The sequence below is a fragment of the Schistosoma haematobium genome, chromosome 2, assembly GCF_000699445.3.
Source record: "Schistosoma haematobium chromosome 2, whole genome shotgun sequence".
NCBI classification, from domain to species: Eukaryota; Metazoa; Platyhelminthes; class Trematoda; order Strigeidida; family Schistosomatidae; genus Schistosoma; species Schistosoma haematobium.
The window spans coordinates 29,833,277-29,855,880 of record NC_067197.1 but is presented as its reverse complement, the minus strand read 5'-3'; the positions used below and the strand labels follow the sequence as shown (position 1 = coordinate 29,855,880).

General features: G+C 37.2%; 1 protein-coding gene across 1 annotated transcript; it reads right to left on the bottom strand.

Moving 5' to 3' along the window:
* Positions 1–21,381: 21,381 nt before the first annotated feature.
* MS3_00010805 (uncharacterized protein) lies at positions 21,382–22,308 on the bottom strand (the record flags this gene model as incomplete). Its single annotated transcript, XM_051219206.1, has 1 exon — positions 21,382–22,308. The coding sequence occupies exon 1, from the start codon at positions 21,940–21,942 to the stop codon at positions 21,382–21,384; it is 561 nt and encodes a 186-aa protein (XP_051068064.1). The 5' UTR covers positions 21,943–22,308.
* Between the last annotated feature and the right edge of the window lie 296 nt (positions 22,309–22,604).

Sequence of the window (22,604 nt, the reverse complement as noted above, 5' to 3'; positions counted from 1 at the left end):
TTAACGTTCTAGTTTGTGAATTTTTTTCAATTTTCTCGCCTCCACTTTTTCCACACACACTAGTTTTGACCTAATTATAATGGTAAATAAGACTGAAAAAAATTTATACGTAAACCATAATGTTTTATTATCTTCTTTCTGTTGACTAAATATCTATGGGGAAATTTCACAGTTCAAGAGCACATCTGTCCATTAAGGTCAGATGAGGGAATATAAAGAAGTGTATAGGTGACTGAAACAAATGCTCATACATACACATTAAAGAATAGAGTACTTGATAAGTCAAAACATACAACCATAAAAATTTTAAGGGTAAAACTAGTTTTCTTTCCCATAAAACAAGCAATTTCTATGCAGAGATCAATTTTTCCAGCTTTATACTAAATAATTTTTTAATGGTTCGTATGGACTCCAGAGAAAATTGAATTAAACAATTCTAGATGTCAGACGCAGAAAAAGTTCATTAGGATGAATATGGATTTTAAGAAAGAAAGCAGTTTCAATTTTAGCATAGTTTCAAGCCACAGAAAATAGTGGTTTTTTCTGGCAACGAACTGACAAAGTTTGTGTTTCACGAGTATATGTAAATGAATAGTGTCATTTTATTCTAAAGACTATTCGGATTAGTTAACTTTTCAAGAATTCCATTCCACAATATTATACAAGAGCTGTTCTATTTCATTGTTGAAAGGAAAAAAGGATGTATAATGTTTGTGGATAAATGAGAAAAAACTTGTAAGAGTATGTAAATCATAGCTATACAATCTGTAAATGCTCCACTGTAAAGCAAAACTTTATCTACTAGTTAGCGACCTACGGGCTCAAACCATGAGTGTTAACTGAAACCAATTGATCAGAACTTACCTGTTGCTACTTCATTAGTCAAACCAAGAAATCCACGATCTGATCGAAAACACAAGGTCTTGTCTTTGATTCTAAACATTTACTAGTCACTAAAAAATTCGTCCGAAGAACTTTAAAGGTAAATGTTTTATTGGTAAGTACGGACAATTATTAGACTTAAGTCGAAATATTACTACTAAAACCGCAATTAACATTATTTCGTCCGGCGAACTGGCTAGATGTTTGTGTTTAAATCGGTGGATTTCAGCATGTATTAAGCTGTGGTGAAAAATGGCAAAAACGACTGATAATAAGGTGAACGAGACCAAAAATACATATATCAAAGTTATAATAAAAAATCACCGTAACTATAATAAGGATTCACGTTCAAGTTATACAGAGGTATGACTTAAAATATTAACAAATTTGTTGTGTAAATGAATTAGCGATAAGTTGTTTACCTTTCTCCACCTGCAAATGCCAAATTATGAATAGAGGTGGAATATTAGCAGCCAGTAGACCACCCTGAAATTCCAATATAAAGTTGTGATGGATGCAAATGAATGACGGAAATTTCAATAAGAACAAACTTATGGTTGGCAAGTACGGTTTATTTGGGTGGTGGTCAGACAGGGAATTTGTACCAATAATCATAAAGTGCATGAAAAATAAACCATTCCTGATTAATGAAGGACACGCACAATCTGAATTAAACTTCATTAGGAATTATTTAAAAGTCTCTTAAATGTATTACCTGAATTAATTTATTTATTCGAACACATAAATATTGGTACAAGGGGGCACCAAACATATATGCGCCACACAAAACAATGAGAATGGGAAGAGAAAAAGGTAAGGAGTATATAAGAAAAAAAGACCAAACACGACCATAGATTAGCGTTAGGTAGTGTAATAATAATAATAATAATAATAATAATAATAATAATAGTGATAATAATAATAATGGGGGAAACGGAAAGGTACAACAAGAAGAATTCTTTCAGTTAAGGGAGATACAACCACTTTTTATACAGAAAGTAAAAGAAGGTTACAGCAGGATCGCCACTGGCTTCTATTCTGAGCCATATCTGATAACGTCTCTAGCCACTGTGTAGCACCATCTCTCGGACCCCAACCAGGGAGTCGTGAAGGACCAGCAGAAGCCAGTCCTTTGCAACTTTCTTTCATACCACGACACCATGTCATGCACTGACCACCTCTCCGCTTCTTACAATCAGTCCCAGAGTCGGTAAATAATGCACGACGTGGAATTCTCTGGGACGACATTCGTAAAACATGTCCAAGCCATCGCAGTCGATGTTTCAAGATCGTGACACCAATTGAATTATCGTCTCTGCGCCCAAACACACGATGGCGAACCTCTGCATTACTGACATGGTTTTGCCACTGGATGTCAGCAATCCTTCGGAGACAGCGATGATCGAACACAAAGAGTCGTCTAACATCCTCAACTCGGAGAGGCCAGGTTTCACAAGCATAGAGCAAAACTGCTCTCACCGACGCGTTGTAGATCCGACCTTTTACAGCCAGACTAACATCACGAAGGCGCCATAGATGGCCTAGGTTGGCATAAGCCGCTCTGGCTTTCACTATACGTGCATTGATCTCATCACTCACACCCCCACCAGCACTTATGCAGCTACCCAGATACACGAACTTCTCGACTACGTCTATCTGTTCACCATCCAGGGTGAGTACATGATTAGGATCCTGCCAGTCTTGGAGAAGTACTTTGCACTTCGAAGGTGCGAAGCACATACTGCAAGGTGTGATCAGTAAACGAACTCACCAATGATAAAGTGAGACGCCCACCACCACATTAACTTTCTTTGACCTTGTATGACTAAATCTTGTTTATTCAACAATCACAATTTTATGTTCATTATAAAACAATATTTGCCTTGTTGACTCATTTTCCCTATCCTCTAGCTACTGTTCGGTATGTTATTTATGTCTCTGTTTTTCCCTTTGTTGATAGACTGTATTGTTTATTTTGTATACTAATGGTGTTAATTTATGTTTTAGAAACAGATAAATTTTATCAAGCCAAATAGCTTACTTGTTCTGACTTTGGCTAAACCAAGACTCTCTGTTCGATGGTCTAGATAATAGCTTAGTTACACCTGTAGGAAATTGCTTCATACACATACTATACCTACGGACACTGATTGTCAACTGATTAAGTGCGGATTGCATGCCTCGGGCATTATCGCACAGTAAGACAATATCATCCTCATACTAAAGGTCGAAAAGTTTTTCTCCAAGCAACAGATCCACACCACCATTACTTACATCCATCAGAGCTGTTTCCAGAATGTCATCGATGGCAAAGTTGAAGAGGAATGCTGAGATTGGGCAACCCTGCCTAACCCCACTGCTCGAATGGAACAATGGAGAGAGGTGGTTGTATGCCCTCACTCTGCCTGAGGTGTTTGTATATAGGGCTTTTAGGATGTTAATAAACTTCTCAGGCACACTCTTCTTCAATAGACAGTCCCAGAGAACAGTCCTGTCCAACGAATCGAAGGCAGCCCTGATGTCAAGAAACACTACGATTGTTGGCCTGTGATAAGTATGGCGGTGTTCTAACATTTGGCGAAGGGTGAAGATATGATCAATACATCCTCGACCAGAACGAAAACCAGCCTGATCCTCGCGAGTCAATCTTTCTCGGGGTTCGAACAACCTTCAAATTTTTGACAGAAGTCAATAGCTTCGACGCAATCAGAAGTAGACTTATCTCCCGATAGTTGTTACAGGAACGACGTAAAACCCTTTTTAAAGATAGGGACAACTATCGATTCATTTCAAGAGTCGGAGTTCCTTGCGGACTTCCACCTCATTTGGTGGATCAGTCGTCAACGGTCATGGAGGGCAGGACAGTCTGACCGATGTTGCCGGAGCAGCAGGCCAGCTGAACTGCCCTTCGAAGAATTCTGCCCATCGTCCAAGACGTCGATGGGTGTTGGTGATTGGCATCCCGTCGTCCTCGCAGATTGTCTCGCTCACACCAGACTTCTTGCTGCCAGTGGCCCGCATGAGTTGGAAGAGCTTCCGGGAGTTACCAGATGCAGCTGCCACTTCCAGCTCATTAGCACGCTCCGACCACCAGGCTTCTCGGTCCTTACGCAAGCTTTGCCCAATTGCATTACGTAACAGCCTTTGCTTGTGGCCAAACTCACGGTCACCCGGCGTAGACCGACAGGCTTCGATGAGTTGTAAGTGAATTTACTCGTCATTTTCATGGCGTCATGCAGTTGCAACCAATGCTCATCTATACTTTTCGGTGGAATGGTAGCTAGCCTAGAAGCTAGCTCGATTCGATACTTACTTGCAACAGAAGTTGCAACCAACTTGCTAATATCAATCCGTTGATGGCGGTCACTTCGTTGGCCACTGAAAAGTAAGGTAAAATTGGCGCAGACCAGGGCATGGTCAGAGTCCAGATAGGTACTCCAAAAGGAGCGGCAGTCTTGTACACAACCACGCCAGCGGTAGCTGATCGCGATGTGATCAATCTGAGTCCAGGCTTGGGATGCAGAGGGAGGACGCCAGGTGGCACATCGGCGATGACTGTGCCTGAAGTTACTGCTAGCCAGAAACAGGTTGTGGTCTGTGCACAGTTGTAGTAGACGGTCCCCGTTATCTGTCCTGCGACTAACAAGTCCCCATCGGCCACCTAAACGACTCTCTTCTGTGTCTAGACGCCCGACCTGAGCATTCAAGTCTCCGGCTAGTACTACAATATCTGTCGAACGCATTTTCTGGAGAAGAACAGATAACTGGTGGCAAAACTCATCCTTGATTGCATCCGGGCTGCAACCTGTCGGGGCATAGGCTGAGATGACGAAAAGATATCGTTTCTCACTCCGATCTCTTTTCACTCTGATGGAACTTTCTAATCTAACAGCATATAACCGACTGTTAATGGGGATCAAATCGATTAGTGCTGCCTCAGCTCCAGCACTTCGTGTGACACTAACGCCAGCAAGATCAGACGAAGATGCCACAGAGTTCCCGGATAAACGTACGTAAAACAAGCTCTTTGAAGCAATAGATGGAGAGCGAATTTGTAGTACTTCGCCAGAGTCTTGAATACGGGTCTCGGATAGGCAGCAGACATCGATATTAAGACTTTTCAAAGACATAGCCAGCCCTATCTGTTGTCCGACCTGCATAAGTATGCGAACGTTGAAGATAGCAAGTTTGAATGGTGCACGTGGTTTCAGAAAAACTGCTTCAGTATTCGTATTTGGTGGTAGCATTCAATTTTCAACCAGGCAGTGACTCGAGAACATTTAGATTGAACCGAGTTTCCACCATAGGCGAGCTTCTGTATAAGTCGAAAAATAAGGATACATAAAGTGGGAATAAAAAAGAGTGAATAAATGACATAGTAAATAATAATAATAATGTGAATTGTTTGACTGTTAATCGAAGCAAGTATAGTATTTTCCATAAGTATCGTCATTTCATTCTGTTTGTGTGTGGGCTGTGATACTGCCCGGGTGCCCAGATCGAAGCAGGTGGTTTTCTTAGGGGGCCACACTCGGAGCCTTTGACCTAAAGGTCTGACCCACAAGACAGTGGAGCATCGTGAGGAGATGCAGTATTACGTGAAAACTAAGTCATAATTACAAGACAATGATGACCAATAATAATGCACTTGTAACATCATAATAAGATTGGATTTCTGGTGTTCGGTGACCAAGGGTAAGTCGCTTCTTCAGATAACACGTTGCAAATACAAACAATCTACAGTGTTTAATTTGTTTGAAAAATATTCCGTGTTCGAAATCATGATATTTTTAGAGCCTCTTTCTCTTCTCCTGTCAAATTAACCAGAGCTGTGTATACTGGAGAGGATTGTGTAAAATTCATCAAAGATATAATTCGTCTTCTGTAACAAAAAGTTCATAGGCAATCAATTGTTGGACAATGATTTTGTCGCGTAAGTTTATTTGACAATAAGATCATTGATCCATAGCTTCCTTATCATAGTTCATTGAAATCACAAAAAAAAGAACAGTTTTTGAATACTACCGATTTCTTAAACTAAGAATGTCTCATCATATTTCAAACTAACAATCAGTTAATCCTTATAATGGTACTAATTTACCGATTGTTTATTCCTATTTAAGAAACACTGAGAGTTAGAGCAAACAAGGATACATTGGATTTTAAAGCTGAGAAAAGAAACTCATGAGTACATTAATATTAAACTTAATAAGTAGAAGTGATTCCGTCTTGATCATTTTCATCAGTATATATTTCTATCTTAGATTAATCGTTTTAATCAAGTACTGAGCTTGTAATCATAAAAAAATATTCACTTTCTTAGTGATAGATTACCTCCTATAACACATATTTATCTATTCGATTGTCAATTATCATTTGGTGATTATCTAGTCAAGATTTGGAGTTCAATTTAATATGAACATTAAACAGTCGACATCTCTATATTTCAAATCAAATTAAATTCGACAACAATTTTTTTAAAATAAACACGTAAATAATTAAAATTTTCAATTCGTTATTTCCTAATAATATAAACTGTTTTTCTTCCAGTTACGAAAATGTTTAACACTTTAAAGTACGTGTTATATAGAGTAAAAGCACATAATTACTAGATTCAATTTCTTTACAAACTAATAAATTTGTTCACACTACTAACATCTTAACAGTAGTTAAAACAGAAATTCAAGTATTTCCCTTTATGGAATTTAATTAAAACACAAAACAGATAAAATCCTGCTTCGCAACAGGTGTAGTGTCGAGTTTTATAGGAATGCATATCAATTATATTTAACATAATTTTAGGAACCAAATACCGATAGCTCCAAATAATGTAATGCTCACTTCTACAATGAAGTTAAGTAGATTTAAGACGAAAACATTTGCCATTGAGGATCAATACCTAGTGAGGTAAACAATTGTTATCTTTGTCTTCATTAACAAATCTCGCATAGCTTAAAACTACGTGGCATTTCAATATTTGTTACATTCATCAACCAAAACTGGTGATTGTCATAACTGCCGAATTCGCTTATTCTGTGTTCATGCGAAAGTATAGGCTATAGAATAATCCAGGAATGTTAGATGTGTCCTCTATAGTAACTGAGCTGTACAAATTACCTTAGAAAAGATGCCAGGATTCAAACGAACCAATTATCGCCAAATATAGGCCTTTATATTCTTTAAGTCTAAGTTTTTCATCAATCCAGTTTACTGCTGATGATAAATTCTAATAAAAAACAAATCGCTTCCGTGAATACTGAATGTGTAGTCTTCAGAATAGCATTAACGTAGACAGTATTATACTATTGCTACCTCACCAGCAGTGCATCTGAACTGAAAACTCCGCAAAGGTAACTGGAGATCAATCATCTCCATTAAATGAAACAACCTAATGATAAAATATAAAGAATGCTTTACGAAAAAGTGAACTCGACCCATATTCCATGATTAAAAGGATTCAACTAACTAAATAGATTCCTTTTAAATAATTGTGATTTTATAATTTCACTTAACATTTGGACGCGACACATTATTTCATCGTAAACAATTTAAACTAAAATTAATCAAAGAAACTGAGAGTAAATAAACCTGATGATGCTCGGACAGGTATTTATTTAATTTCCAAATGCACCCCATTTACGCAAAGCACTGAACAAGTAAGTCACGTTTACATATTTTTAGATTCCGAATTCTGTCATTATTTTTTTCTTTTACAATAAACATAACACTTAAGGTTCTAACACTAATTTAAACGAAAATTAAAAATCCAATGAATGGGAAACAAAACAAGATGACTTGTTAATGTTTTGCTGCACTGAATTCGCCTTTACGCCATCTGTCAAATTGATTTATTAGGATCGAGGCTACAATTCCTAGAGCTACACCATGAGGTAGTCTTGCAAGAAGTATTTCTCTAAACCGTTGAGAACGAGGTTTGTAAATTTTCGGTAAATATTGCCAAGCATAATTGCTGAAAAATAGAAATTTTAAAGAAAAGACATTTTAAGCGATAAATCTTTGGGGCAATGTATTATTTTTGTTGACGAAAAATACCCACAACACTACAATTATCAAAAAACTGGTCGAATTTGGACTATGGACTACTATGTGAAATATTGGAAAACGAAAGATTTGTTCAGAAACTTTCCAAGTTGTTCTTCATGATTTCAGGTATTATGTGAAATCGCGAAGGGCATAACAGAATTAGAAAGTATAAGCCATTTGTTTAACAAAACATTATTACGAACCTGCTTTTCAGTGCGGAATAGACAGTAAACTCCAAAACGATACTTTGGATCTCCTGATTCCAGCAAATAGAATCAAGGATACTTTTAGTGACCCACATAGACTCTTTGTAACGACTAGGCGAATTTATTCTATACACTTATATATTTGTCTTTTCGAAATATTCACTTGTAACTTTGGATGCTTTTAAACATCCGCGCGTAGACATGTCTATCTTTATTTACAAGCTGAGCGATCACCTATCGATGACATTCTAGAAACAGCTCTGATGAATGTAAGTAATGGTGGTGTGGATCTGTTGCTTGGAGAAAGACTTCTCGACCTTGAGTATGCGGACGATATTGTCTTACTGTGCGATAATGCCCGAGGCATGCAATCCGCACTTAATCAGTTGACAATCAGTGTCCGTAGGTATGGTATGTGCTTTGCACCTTCGAAGTGCAAAGTACTTCTCCAAGACTGGCAGGATCCTAATTATGTACTCACCCTGGATGGTGAACAGATAGACGTAGTCGAGAAGTTCGTGTATCTGGGTAGCTGCATAAGTGCTGGTGGGGGTGTGAGTGATGAGATCAATGCACGTATAGTGAAAGCCAGAGCGGCTTATGCCAACCTAGGCCATCTATGGCGCCTTCGTGATGTTAGTCTGGCTGTAAAAGGTCGGATCTACAACGCGTCGGTGAGAGCAGTTTTGCTCTATGCTTGTGAAACCTGGCCTCTCCGAGTTGAGGATGTTAGACGACTCTTTGTGTTCGATCATCGCTGTCTCCGAAGGATTGCTGACATCCAGTGGCAAAACCATGTCAGTAATGCAGAGGTTCGGCATCGTGTGTTCGGGCACAGAGATGATAATTCAATTGGTGTCACCATCTCGAAACACCGACTTCGGTGGCTTGGACATGTTTTACGAATGTCGTCCCAGAGAATTCCACGTCGTGCATTATTTACCGACTCTGGGACTGGTTGTAAGAAGCGGAGAGGTGGTCAGTGCATGACATGGTGTCGTGGTATGAAAGAAAGTTGCAAAGGACTGGCTTCTGCTGGTCCTTCACGACTCCCTGGTTGGGGTCCGAGAGATGGTGCTACACAGTGGCTAGAGACGTTATCAGATATGGCTCAGAATAGAAGCCAGTGGCGATCCTGCTGTAACCTTTTACTTTCTGTATAAAAAGTGGTTGTATCTCCCTTAACTGAAAGATTTCTTCTGATTGTACCTCGTTACTACCACACTACCTTACACCAATCTCTTCGTTATTGTTCTCTTTTTTTTGCGCTCCTTAGTTTTTTTTTCTATTTCTCTTCCCATTCTCATTGTTTTGTGTGGCGCATATATATTGGCGCTCTCTTGTACCAATATTTATGTGTTCAAATAAATAAATATTTGGTATTTTTTGTCTGATATAAAGATGGCTAACACTTAACTATCTTTTGATTAACAATAGTCAGCAGTTATACTACATTAATCTATTAAATTTTACCGTCTTTCTAGTTACCCATGGATACCTTGAATAAATTCTTCCAGACCACTTCGTAGTTGGTTTTTAAATACCACTGTTGTACAAGTGAAACTAGACGAAGTTCTTAGCTGAGAGATTAAATGGAGAATTATATTTCATAATCACTGTTCATTATCGTGGGGTTTAGGCGCCGGTCAAAAAAATACTAATTACATCCAAAACGTTATCCTGGTAACAGAAACTGGAAAATTGTATGTAGTTGTCGGTCATCTACCTTTTCAATACAAACTGTTCGAAATATAAAAAATGAAAGTTTTAGTTTCGAAGATGTATCTAATTTCGATTTTTCAGAAAAAAATTAAGTCAACTGGTGGAAATCTACTTATTTTAACTTGTGTTCATTTTTTGTTCGCTTGCATATATATTCCTTTTTCTGTGTTGTTTTAGTGTAGCAAGCTAGACTGGAGTATGATCTAAAGTAATGGTTGGAATGATGTGTATGATTTAAATATCGTAGTTAGTTCCAAAATTTCATAGATCATGAGAACTCGAGAGATGAAGAAAACAACAGTGCATTGATACATTTCATTAACTACTTCAAACAAGGCACTAAATAAAGTTCTAACAATTATATGAGAGCATTCACTCAACCACGTGTACACCGCAATTAAGATATATGAGATGGAGGAGAAATATTTATTGTCCAGAGAGTTTGAGGCGTTCAGATCGATTGATTATATTTCTATGTACCAAATTCATGGAATCAACAAATAATTAAAGTAATAACGGATAAAAGTTTTAAGTCCGACTCATTAATGTAACAGCAAATGGGAAGGAAATATTAATGACCAGGTGTAACACAAATGCAAATGAAGAACGTGGGACCCACTACGAATGTATACCACTATAAATTAACGCCTTTTGTTAGACACAGGAATCAACAGGAAGAAAAGCAAAATAGAAACAATACAGTTACCTATAGTATTAGAGAACTAGTAGTGTACAACAGTATGCAGTACACTCATCACAATACATTAGCTCTGGTATTTTAAGTATCATCCAAACACAGTGTCATAGAGAAAAGTGATTAATTTTGACCAACTATGGCAAGAATTAACCAATATATAGTAGCCTTTCCAAAAACCATCAAGTTATAACACCTACCGAGCCCATGGATCTTTCAAGCCTAGCTTGGCCAATTTCTCAACGTGCTCTTTCAAAGGAGGGGGATCAAGAGTATAAGTCTTCCAGTCAGGGCACTTCCAATTAATTTTCATGTCTAATCGACGAGCTATATGATAAAGCAAACATAAGTGTAACTTTGAACTATTTATAATGGTACGAGAAATACATAAAAAATAACAGTAATCAATAATTCAAGAAATGGCAGTTGCCATACTTAATATTAGTATGTCGAAAGGGAATTAACCAAATGAATGAGAAAGTGGGTAAAAGACTTCGTCAATGGTGTGAATTCTCTAAACTTGTGCACAGAAATTCAGTTTACTGGTAAGAAATAATTACGACTGCTTTCCACGGTTATAGAAGTTTGATCCATGTAGAAACAGAATAAGTGGGAGACAAAAACACGTCGTCATTTACAAGGAACGTGTAAACTGCAATTAATAGAATAAAGGAGATGACAAAACTGATTTTCAAGTCTGGAAAGGCTTAAATTGAAGACCAAACAAACGACAGTTATCCTAGCAGGCTAAATGAGACAGAGTTATCTGTGATCCTAAACTGGCATTAACACGTTACGGGAATAATAACTTTAAGCTTTTTAAACTACGATAGAAAACTTCAAGTCGACTCAACTTATTTATCGTACTTAATCGGGTATGCTATGTTAGCTCCAAAGCCAGAATATCCTTATGGACGTATAAGACTAAAACAAGCGAATCCCAGGCCCGAGGTAAGTCTTATCACGGTATAAAGGAACTGAAGTACTTACCCATGGATAATTGAAATTAGCTACTCTGACTCTTTAGTTGAAATGACTATAGACGTTTGGTTCTGAAGTCGAAACTACTCTGATATACATTGCCAACACAAGTGCTATGATTTTCTAGACTATAAAATCAACGCTATAAAGTCAATCATTCCTTAGTGATTTATTCCAATTAGTCATTTATGCGCAATGACATCTTTCGGATAATACAGATTCCAATGAATTCGATTAAAAAATTTGCACGTTACGATGCGGATAGGCGAAGAAGCAATTACTTTAGGGAATGAGTTCGTCCAAATCTGATCACTTGATTTTCGATCGAATGTTGCGATGACAAAACATCCATGGCGGAGTAGTCCGGGATCGACTAATTCGATTCTTCCTTTTATAAAATAGGCAAGTAAATTATTTTTCAACAAGTTAACATTTGGAAAGATCGAACACTTTTGCATCGTTAATTAGAGTATATCAAGGAAACTACTTTGATAGCAAGCCATGGACCAGGTAAACTAGAATGATACGGGTTATATGAAAACCCAGAACAAGATATAGCAAATAATTGTGTCTAGGCAAAGCTCAAGTACAGTCGTCAAATAACCAGGTTTGGTAACACAATCTCTAGGTCAAAGAGCACAGTTCTAACGAGAACGCTCACTGTTGATCATACGCTTCGCTTCACCGAAATAATAATTTCGGTGATGTGATAAGGGTATTTACAAAACAAGGCGATTTCGCAGACATATCATACGGCCGCGGTCGGGCAAAAAAATCACAAATTCAGAGAAACTATCATACGACGGTATCCATAACGGCACAGAAGCTGATTACTTTTTAACTCGTTCTTAAGCAAAAGACATAGCCTTTACTTATCAAGTGGAATATACAAGCCTTAGTAAATGGTGAAAATGCTGATATCGACATAAGTGAAGTAACAACTGAATAATAAAATCAATACTGAAAAGACGTTCGTTGACATATCCTCGTGAAGATTACTATATACATACGCGACATAATTACTAGTAGTCATTTGTAGCTGTACTTCATTGAAAAAATACACAATAATAATAGAAACGCAATACAACATGTATCTACTACCTCGCCTTGACTACAATAGCGACCAACTACATCCTTACTTATGGAAAGTACCGCACCCACTTAATTTATGCGGCTAATATGGTAAAAAAGCCTTCGATGCCTCTAGGTAAGCAAGTAGGTATATTTAACGAACGAAACAGAAATATTCGTAAATTATAACGAAAAGCCATTCTGAGTACTGAAGAATATATAAACTGTCCTTTTGAAGGACTCATGAGAAGTCACTTGGACAAACTTCGCCGTCAGCCAACTCTAGAATTTGACTACTGGTAAAGATAGCAATAAGTAGGCCCCAAAACAAATGTTCCGGAAGGTGTTTGACATTGATGCTGGCTTTCTTAGGTCTACTGCGCATCCGCTCCTACGCATCCCTTACAACCACTAGCCAGTCTAGATCAAACGCTATTCAACATGTCGATGACTTGCTAAACATGTCTCCGAACTCTACCACTTCTGACTTTTGATCTAACTGGGCTGTTATATTTCGATTATCAAGGCGTTGAGTTTAAAGGTGTTGTCAAAATCCGAATATCTGTGGGATCTCTAGGGTGTGTCTACGACTTCTGCTATGTTGAGTCTCTAATTTACGGATGTGACTACCAAATTTTGTGTTGGAACTGAACCCAGGTAATTATTTACTAGAGTACTCACGAGTTTTTAGGATGCCACGAGTTTTTTAGTCACATCTGTGAAGCCTATCCTCTAATGAGTGAGGATCCAGTGATTTTTGGTGCGTTTTTTGGTAACGTTTGAGTTTAAGTCCTCAAACTGATTTGATTATTCACATCTGAACACACTTCAATGTATTCCTATCGTTTTGAATCGATGGAGGGAATACTATGTTCCCATACCACAAATAGAGCCGTATAAAACTGTCGAAGATTAAGTGGGAAGTTTTACTGCCAAACTGGCCACAAATGTGTTCCAACATTACTTGTGCAAGGTCTGCTCTAAAGATTTTTTTCAGAGTAAGACTAGACCACAAGCAACCAGCACGCCTATGTCTTTTTCAACTCGCGACACCTCTTAAGGAGGGTTAAATAAGTTGTACGCGTATTCTGCTGTATGTTTCACATAGATTAATTCGCACTCTGAAGCAGCGAAAACCAGTTCGCTATCTCCCAAACTCTGAAGTCCATTTAGATCCTCTTGAAGTACCAGGTTGTCATCTTGATTGCAAACTTGACCCTTATGTTTGTAGGATCCAAACCACGTTTGGACTGCTGGACAGCTGCCTGGATAAGTTCGATACGCGCCCTCGCCCGTTTGAAACCAAAACAAGGTAATTGGGTAAGATAGAGGTTCTAAACAAATATAACCACACAGCTATCCAACCAATAATTGTTTAATTGATCAAATCTAAACAATCACCACAAATAAATGTTATTCTATCCTGTCTGGATAGATCACGTACAGATTCGTTCAAAAGGTAATAATTGGTCACTCTATAACACAATGTTTTCAATTCTGGAAGAGTGCTTCAATTCACAACCAAAATGCACAATTCCAGTCAACACAGGTCAAGCAATCAAAGGCAGGAACCAACCAAAATGACTGCCGCTCAGACTTAGTATAAAGTAAAACAACATAAGTGCAGTTCGGGAAGAAACATGGGGAATTAGTGAAGGTGTGGTAAAAACAAAAACTATAATAAAATACAAAGATTAACAATTCAAATGTAGTCCAAAAGTTAACAATGTACAACTAAGAAGATCAATAGGAACAAAGTGCAAGTATATACATGGAGGGATTTTCACAAACACACAAGGCATTCAAAATGGATCTTACACCGGCCCCCAAAATCCCTCCATATCACACAAGCTACCTTGATGCCTACGGTCATGGTTCATTATATAACATATCACACCATAGGAACGAGTAGGACTTACAACAGTACGCCTACTCGACCTAACTACATCAATAACAACAAAGACTAATCCAAAGCTTCAAGGAGACCTACTTCTCCTGTTCTCTCGTGATCAACAATAACAGTCTTGGTATAGACCTAATCACTATTCCCCAAATTACACCCATGCTGTTGGATGAGGACCTCGCTGACAATTCAATATTTATCTTCTGCTGATTCGAATGTTGCACAAACCTCCTTAATTCAGAATCTGCTCCCCTGAAGCTTGACGCACTATCACTGTAAATCTCCGGAGGTTTCCTTCTTCTTCCAATAAAACGTAATAAGGCCATTATAAATGAACCAGTAATCAAACTATACATCAGTTCAATATGTATTGCCCATGTTTGCAAACAAGTAAACACATATCTATATCCTTTTTCTAATGACCTTCCTATGTGTCCTGGTTCTTTATGACAATGTCTAATTATCGTTTCCGTCACTAAGTGTTGACTGGGTAAAATTACTGGACGTTCAAAAGCATTGAATAATTTTGAGTAGCTTAGACGACCTGTAACACAGAGTAACCCATCAAGCATTATCGGTGATAAACCTTTCAGATCATTATGACTTACTACTTTACTTCTGTTTCTAAATTCACCAAATAATTCTCCACACACTTCCTTTTGAACCATCAATAAATTCTTACCCTTGGCGATGTCAGGCTCCTTGACCTTTAAACATCCTAGATGAACGGATCCTTCATGACTCGGTGAACGAAGCACCATCAGAAATTCTATGAACCTTCTAAGCCAGGCTACGGCCCCTACTAATTTCAACCACTCGGATTTATAAGAGAGAATAGGTGACATGTTTTGCTTTATACTACTCAAGTTAACCACAGCAATTTTTCTAAACTCAATATCGTCAGGAGTAGGTTCCGGGCAGTCAGTGATTGTTATATAAAATTTGCCATGCAATAAAGTAGGACATTTGAACCAATATTCAAGATCGATCATTTTTTGCATACTTCCTCTACATAATAATTCACTTATATGCTTAACGAAACTCTTTGCTTGATCACAATTGGGAATGGATATCAAGCAATCATTAACATAGAAATTATTCTTGACAGCATCTACAACATAACCATCATAACCGTCAGAGAATATTTGAGCCGTCTTATTCAAGGTAAAGTTCGCACGAAACGGCGATGATATGGCACTAAATGGATGAGATGTCATTTGAAACTCAGATGGTTCCCTCGACATGTCTCCCTCCTGCCACCACAGAAATCTTGAAGCTCCTCGATCAGACTCAGAGACCAATTGCATGAACACTTCTTCAACATCTGCAGGGATTGTAACTGCCTCCTTGCGAAAACTTAATAATATACACATTAACTCATCAGTGGTATCGGGTTCTTGATAAATCATATCATTTGTGGAAAACCCTGCAAACTCGGCGGCACAATCAAGGACCACTCTAAGTTCCTCTGGTTTTTTCATGTTCAACACTGCATGATGAGGTAAATACCCTCGAGGGCGATAATTAGGCTGCAAATATATTTCAAGGACCCTCTCCGCATAAGTCTTAGTAAAATTACTTTCAATACTTTTGATGTACCTGATGTTCAGGCTGACGTCCTTCGACAACATACCTTTCAAACTTTGTAATCTACGGTTTGCTACTTCATAATTATCCACTTTCATATTTGGATTCTTTTTCCACGGTATAGAAACTACAAAATGACCGTCGCCGAAGTGCGTGCCCCCTTCCACAATCTTTATAGCCCCCTTGTCGTCTACTGATAATGATTTATCACTTGAATAAGCATCTGAAAACTCATCATAAAGCTTACGTATTTCGTTCTCCAGTGTCTGTACCTTACTGATATGATTAACAACTCTTTTCCTATATTCCGAGCATGATGGCTTATCATTTACGACGTTGCCTGTCGAGTCAGTGTGCAGCAGAACGTGATGTCTCTTCTTACAACTGTCAACGTTACAGAGCCTTGTCATCTTACATTCATTAATCTTATGTCCTTGTCTAAGACAAACAAAACAGATACCCTTGCTTTTAGCGTGAGACCATCGGTCTTGGACTGTAAGCGCTAAGAACTGTGGACATTTATCAATAGCATGGTTGTAGGAACACATACTGCATTTAGTTTTCGTCGTCGAACTATTCCCTTGCACCGATTTCACGTGGCAGTTCGTCTTCACGTTATGTCCTTTTCTTGAACGGTTTGCTAACCGTCCAAATCTACTACAAGCCACTCTTGCACGCGATGCGATAAACTGAGTGAGCTCGTCGAAGGTCGGTTCCCTGTTATCTTCAGTCAATTTATCCACCCAGTCCGCCCACTGGGCTTGCAAAGATTGCGGCAAGAGTCTCACTATTCTTTCCAAGGTAACTAAGGAATTTAGATCAGAAGTATAATTCATCTGCTCCAAGACCATGGCACAGTTTTCCATCTTAATAGCCAAATTTGATAGTTGGTCCCCGTCAATATACTCAAAATTCGCAGCACTGAATAAGTCCTCTAGTGTTTCTCGAGCAATTACGTGAGGCTGTCCGAAAAACGTTTTAAAATCTCCCTTGCTCTTTTATAGCCAGAGGATGCCTCCATCATGACGCAACCTTCAATAGCTGTTTTAGCCTTGCCCTTACAGTAGTGTATCAAATAGAGTAAGCGCTGGCTATCATCCGTGACTCTTGACGCTACATACGTCTCAAATTGCCTTATAAATTTCCAATAACCTCTTGGCTCTCCATCGAAATAACTCAATTCAACCTTTGGTAGCTCTGGGCCAACAACGTGGACTATAGGCGACATGCTCTTTCCTAGTAATTCAGGCCTTTGCTCCTCCTTTAAACTAAGATTTTTACATCATCTGACATCGAATTAAGGCTAGAATCACTGCCATGATAATTAACCCTATTTAAGTCTGAACCATGACCCTTAAGGACATCAAAAGGTACTTGCTTGACGATAGGGGATTCTTCGTTAACATCGACGAACTTTGAGCCTGATCTCCGACGACGATTAACTGGCATTATAAGCGACACGACCAATTATTTCCAGAAAATCCGTGAACGATTACCAAAGGATTTCGGCCAAGTAATATTTGTTTAGAACTGTAGGGAAACGACCAAATATTTTCAAGAAGGATAACCAAAATCCACGAAACGATTCCCAAACGACTTTGACCAATTAATATTTGTTTAGAACTGTAGGATCCAAACCACGTTTGGACTGCTGGACAGCTGCCTGGATAAGTTCGATACGCGCCCTCGCCCGTTTGAAACCAAAACAAGGTAATTGGGTAAGATAGAGGTTCTAAACAAATATAACCACACAGCTATCCAACCAATAATTGTTTAATTGATCAAATCTAAACAATCACCACAAATAAATGTTATTCTATCCTGTCTGGATAGATCACGTACAGATTCGTTCAAAAGGTAATAATTGGTCACTCTATAACACAATGTTTTCAATTCTGGAAGAGTGCTTCAATTCACAACCAAAATGCACAATTCCAGTCAACACAGGTCAAGCAATCAAAGGCAGGAACCAACCAAAATGACTGCCGCTCAGACTTAGTATAAAGTAAAACAACATAAGTGCAGTTCGGGAAGAAACATGGGGAATTAGTGAAGGTGTGGTAAAAACAAAAACTATAATAAAATACAAAGATTAACAATTCAAATGTAGTCCAAAAGTTAACAATGTACAACTAAGAAGATCAATAGGAACAAAGTGCAAGTATATACATGGAGGGATTTTCACAAACACACAAGGCATTCAAAATGGATCTTACAATGTTAAACGGGTGAGAATAGGTTCCAGTGACGAGCCCCGGAAGACCCTGAAAGAACTTAGGTTGACTAGTTTAGAGTTGACCGTAAACATCTGAACGTCAAAACATTATAACTCAAGTATTTATTCACTTTCTTATTCTGTATAGGCATAATATTCCCCATTTTTTATGTTCGTTGGTGAAAACTTTGTGTGTTTGAAAAAGACAACCTAGCGCTCAAACTAGTCTGTTCCACGACCTAAATAAATACCTATCAACTACCAGTCTGATTTCTTCGATAAATAGAACAAATTGTACCCATCGACACGAAAACCTCATTAAGACACTTCGTAGCCTGAGAAAAAGCAAAGTTTACCTAGACTTTAGAATGTCAACTATTTAAATATGAAGTAAACGAGTCTATTAATTGTGACTTAATACCTAATAGTTTGAGCTAATTGATGAGACGTATGTGGCTGAACCTATCAGGTGCGTCAAATCAAATCTTCTCTTGCCAGCAAGGGTGGGTGCTCGTCCGTCCACAGCGGTCAGCGTGTTCGTTATGCAAGAGTGATCAAATCTATAAAATTGGCTCCTGTTTTGCTTTTCGGAATGTTTACATTAACTCTATGTTTTGAAGTTGTTCAAAAACAAAGTCCAGATGCTGGGAATGAGATTCTCTGTCCGGACTTGCAATTAAGTAGTTATTAACATACGCATATATGAAGTTGAGACCTTAAAATTAGTCGTCGATGAATCTCTGGAAAGTTTGTGCAGCACTTCTTAAACTTAATGAAATGCACAGAAATTCGCAAAGTTCGAAGAGCGTGGTGATAGTCGTTTTTGGAACGTCGTCATCAGCCATAAGAATTTGGTTATACGCTTTAACCACGTCGATTTCCGAAAAAAACAGTTGTATATTTCAATTTATCTGTCAAATAGTGGATTTGACGAAAGGAGTAACGATATGGAATGGTTTCCTCATTCAATCGCCAATAGTCACCAGCTGGACGACAACCGTTGTTGTCCTTTTTAGGGACTATGTACAAGACGGATGTCCATGGGCTGTTTGATGGTCGAATTACTTCCAAGTCTATCATGTGGTCAAATTCATTTTTAGCCAAACCCAGCTTCTCAGGAGCTAGTCGTAGTCATGAAGAAAATATTTTTATCAGTTAAAGAACAGCATCCTATTCTAAGAAGAAGGTTAAGTCAATTAAATTTGCTCCAAAGATGAACATCCAACAGTGAATAATGGCAAACGTCCTTAAAACAAACAGAAGACGTGCTTAAAAATCAACCACATAAAACAGAGCAATCAGTTTATAAAGTTTCAATAAGAGTATGACAATCCAATACAATGAGCACCATAGAAACAGTTTTGAACAAAACGAAGATTAAACGGTTATTAAATACCCAACAATATCAGATACATAGTTTGGATTCAGAACATGTATACAGTAAGGTAATGATAGCTGCAATCAGTCTTAAAATGGTGACCAATACACAAAGTACACATAGCACTAAAAGAAACAGTATAAACTATCGGTCATAAGAATAACAAACAGTAAATACTTCATATCTGAATGAAATCTTTTTTCTTTAGACAGTTTCCTTGCTGCTTTTATATAGGATTTTTCATTTCTGTTCTATAGCGATGCATCTACTCTCCATTACAAATTGCTGAATTTTGTGACTTATAATGATCTGTGCTCAATAAACTGACTTGTACTTGACATGAATTAATTATTAATTTGGCGAATAAATGTAGATATACACTATTATATCGTTAATTATCTATGACCAGTAGATATTACTAATATGAGTACTTAAAATTTAATGAAATTCCATAGAAGATTGGAAAAAATCAATTTTGAATGTTAATCTAACTCAAATCAATTAGGTATCGGTTAACCATATCATTTGTATTCATTGGTGCGTACCTATTATACAAATTTTGCCATCAAGTACAGTTTTTCTTTAATCTTCTTCGACTTTAATTTTAATCTAACAATACCTTGGAATCAGTTACTACTACTTAGTCTTCTGTATATTCATAAACGTAACTTACTTAAACTTCTGAGCCCGCTTTTTAGTCATGTAAATAATGCAATAAATCGTCACATATTTGTCATCTTTTAAATTGAATGATTATAATTATAATTACTAAAAACCTTTGGGCCAAACGATGATGGATGTTAGTATATTTTCCTTATACGTATCTTTAAAAAGTCTAGATGCCATGAAACTCATTCATTAAAAAAACTTAATAAGTTCAAAACTATTCAAGAAAGTTTGTGAGTGAAGTCTAATAGCTTCACTCTAGTGTTAATAATTAAATATATATTTGAATATTCACTAAATAAATGAATAGCAAATAAGAATATTTGCTTCTCTGCTACAAATTCGATCAATGCCCCTATAGCTTTGTGATTCGTACTATCCGCCAATAGACTGTTATCACCGCTTCTTATTGCCTTCTGATTTCAAACACCGTTGAAATGTATATAATAACAGTTACAAAGGTGAATGATTAACGAAGCACAGCCACTACAACATGAAAATTCCCTAAATTTTATAATTTCCCCATGAAACTTAAGTACCAAATCTCCCTACACATTATGAAATTGTAATTTGCAATTGATTGATCACTGGGTGGTGATCGATGCCATGTATATCAGGTCCCTCTTAGTGCAGATCGAATACTATCAACCATGTTGCAATGTGGTCACTACTCTAGGTGACTCGACATTGCGTGCATTATGTTGAAATAAGATGGTAGTGAACAGGAAACCCTGGACCAAGGTTTCGTGCTACTTGGCAGTTATCAGCAAGGTGTAACTCTAATCTTGAGGGAACTGATGGTCGCTGACGGATTCGATCCCTTGTCACCTAGGTTCACAGTCGGAGATAACTGATATTTCTTAAAGTAATTATTCATAAATAACAAGAATGAAAATTCGCTCAGCAAATAGAGAAATATCTTATTTAATAGCATGTTTTATTTTAGTTGAACAATATGTTACAATTCTTGACTCAACCAAACTATGATTATTGTGAACAGAATAAAGAAAATTTATTTCAATAACAATCCATTTAAGCTGATTTCTTAAACAATGTTATTCGTTTGTTTTGTTTTTCACTCTTTGAAACTTCATCTTTTTGATTGAAATAATTATTCTCTTTATTTCGTATCATACTAATTGATTGTCTTATTCTATCATCAGTTTCCGGATCTCTGTTAACTTTTGGTAATGTATTCCTCCATGGTACTGATGCTACAGCTAAACGTGAACATTGTAATAATTTCTGTGAAAATAATTTATTATTACGAGTACATAAAAGAGGATGTTCTTTATGATAACCTGTATAAAAGCATTCTCTGCATAAGACTATATTTGGACAAAATAAACAAGTATATCGTTCACCTGACCATTTGAATTTTTCACATAATTTACATGGAGTTTGTAACCATGTTTCATTCAATCTTTCGTGTTCAATAGTAAGTGGTTGTATTAAAATATTTGGTAATTCATCAGCTCTACAAAAATTGAAAAATGAATTCAGAGGTTTTCCATCGGAGTACAAATGAGGAATAGTATAAATTCGACAGATTTGACCATTATCACTAAAATATTTAGCCATTTTTTCAAACATGATTTTGTTGTGATTTGCACAAATTCGTTATCACCTGGAGATTTTCAACAACAAAAAAGAAATAACGAAAATAGTACGTTAGCAAAAGTAACTGTAGAAAATCTTATGTAGTTGACAATTAAGCTCATTTTAATACTAATTTTGTGTAATCTGTTGTTTTATGGCATTTCAAATCCAGATATAACTCTTTCCCATAGTAGAAAGATAATATTCAGTACTTAGTTGGGAAAAAGTAAATTCATGTTGATTATTACTTAATATTCATTCTCTTATCATTTGATGATCATTTGTTAACTGATGTGTCATGATTATGTTGACTGAATATTTTGTGTAAAAATAAGTTTTAATTACCTTCGAATTTACTAAGTTACTACGTTTTCTGAAATTTATTGGCTTTGTTGTAACGGGTGGATTGCAGGTTAGATGGAGCAGCGTTTTATTGATCGATTCAGGTACACGGAAAACACGTAATGAACGGCCTAGGGTTCTGATTGGTCCCGCTCCCCTGTCTAGCCCAGCCAGTTGAGTCTAGAATGCAAGTCACAGCCTCTGAGTAATGAATCATTATATTTCAGCCATACTCTATTTATATACCAAACAAACAAACCACATCGTACCATAAAATAGAGAACAACATTTACACAATATTTAACGAGTGAAAT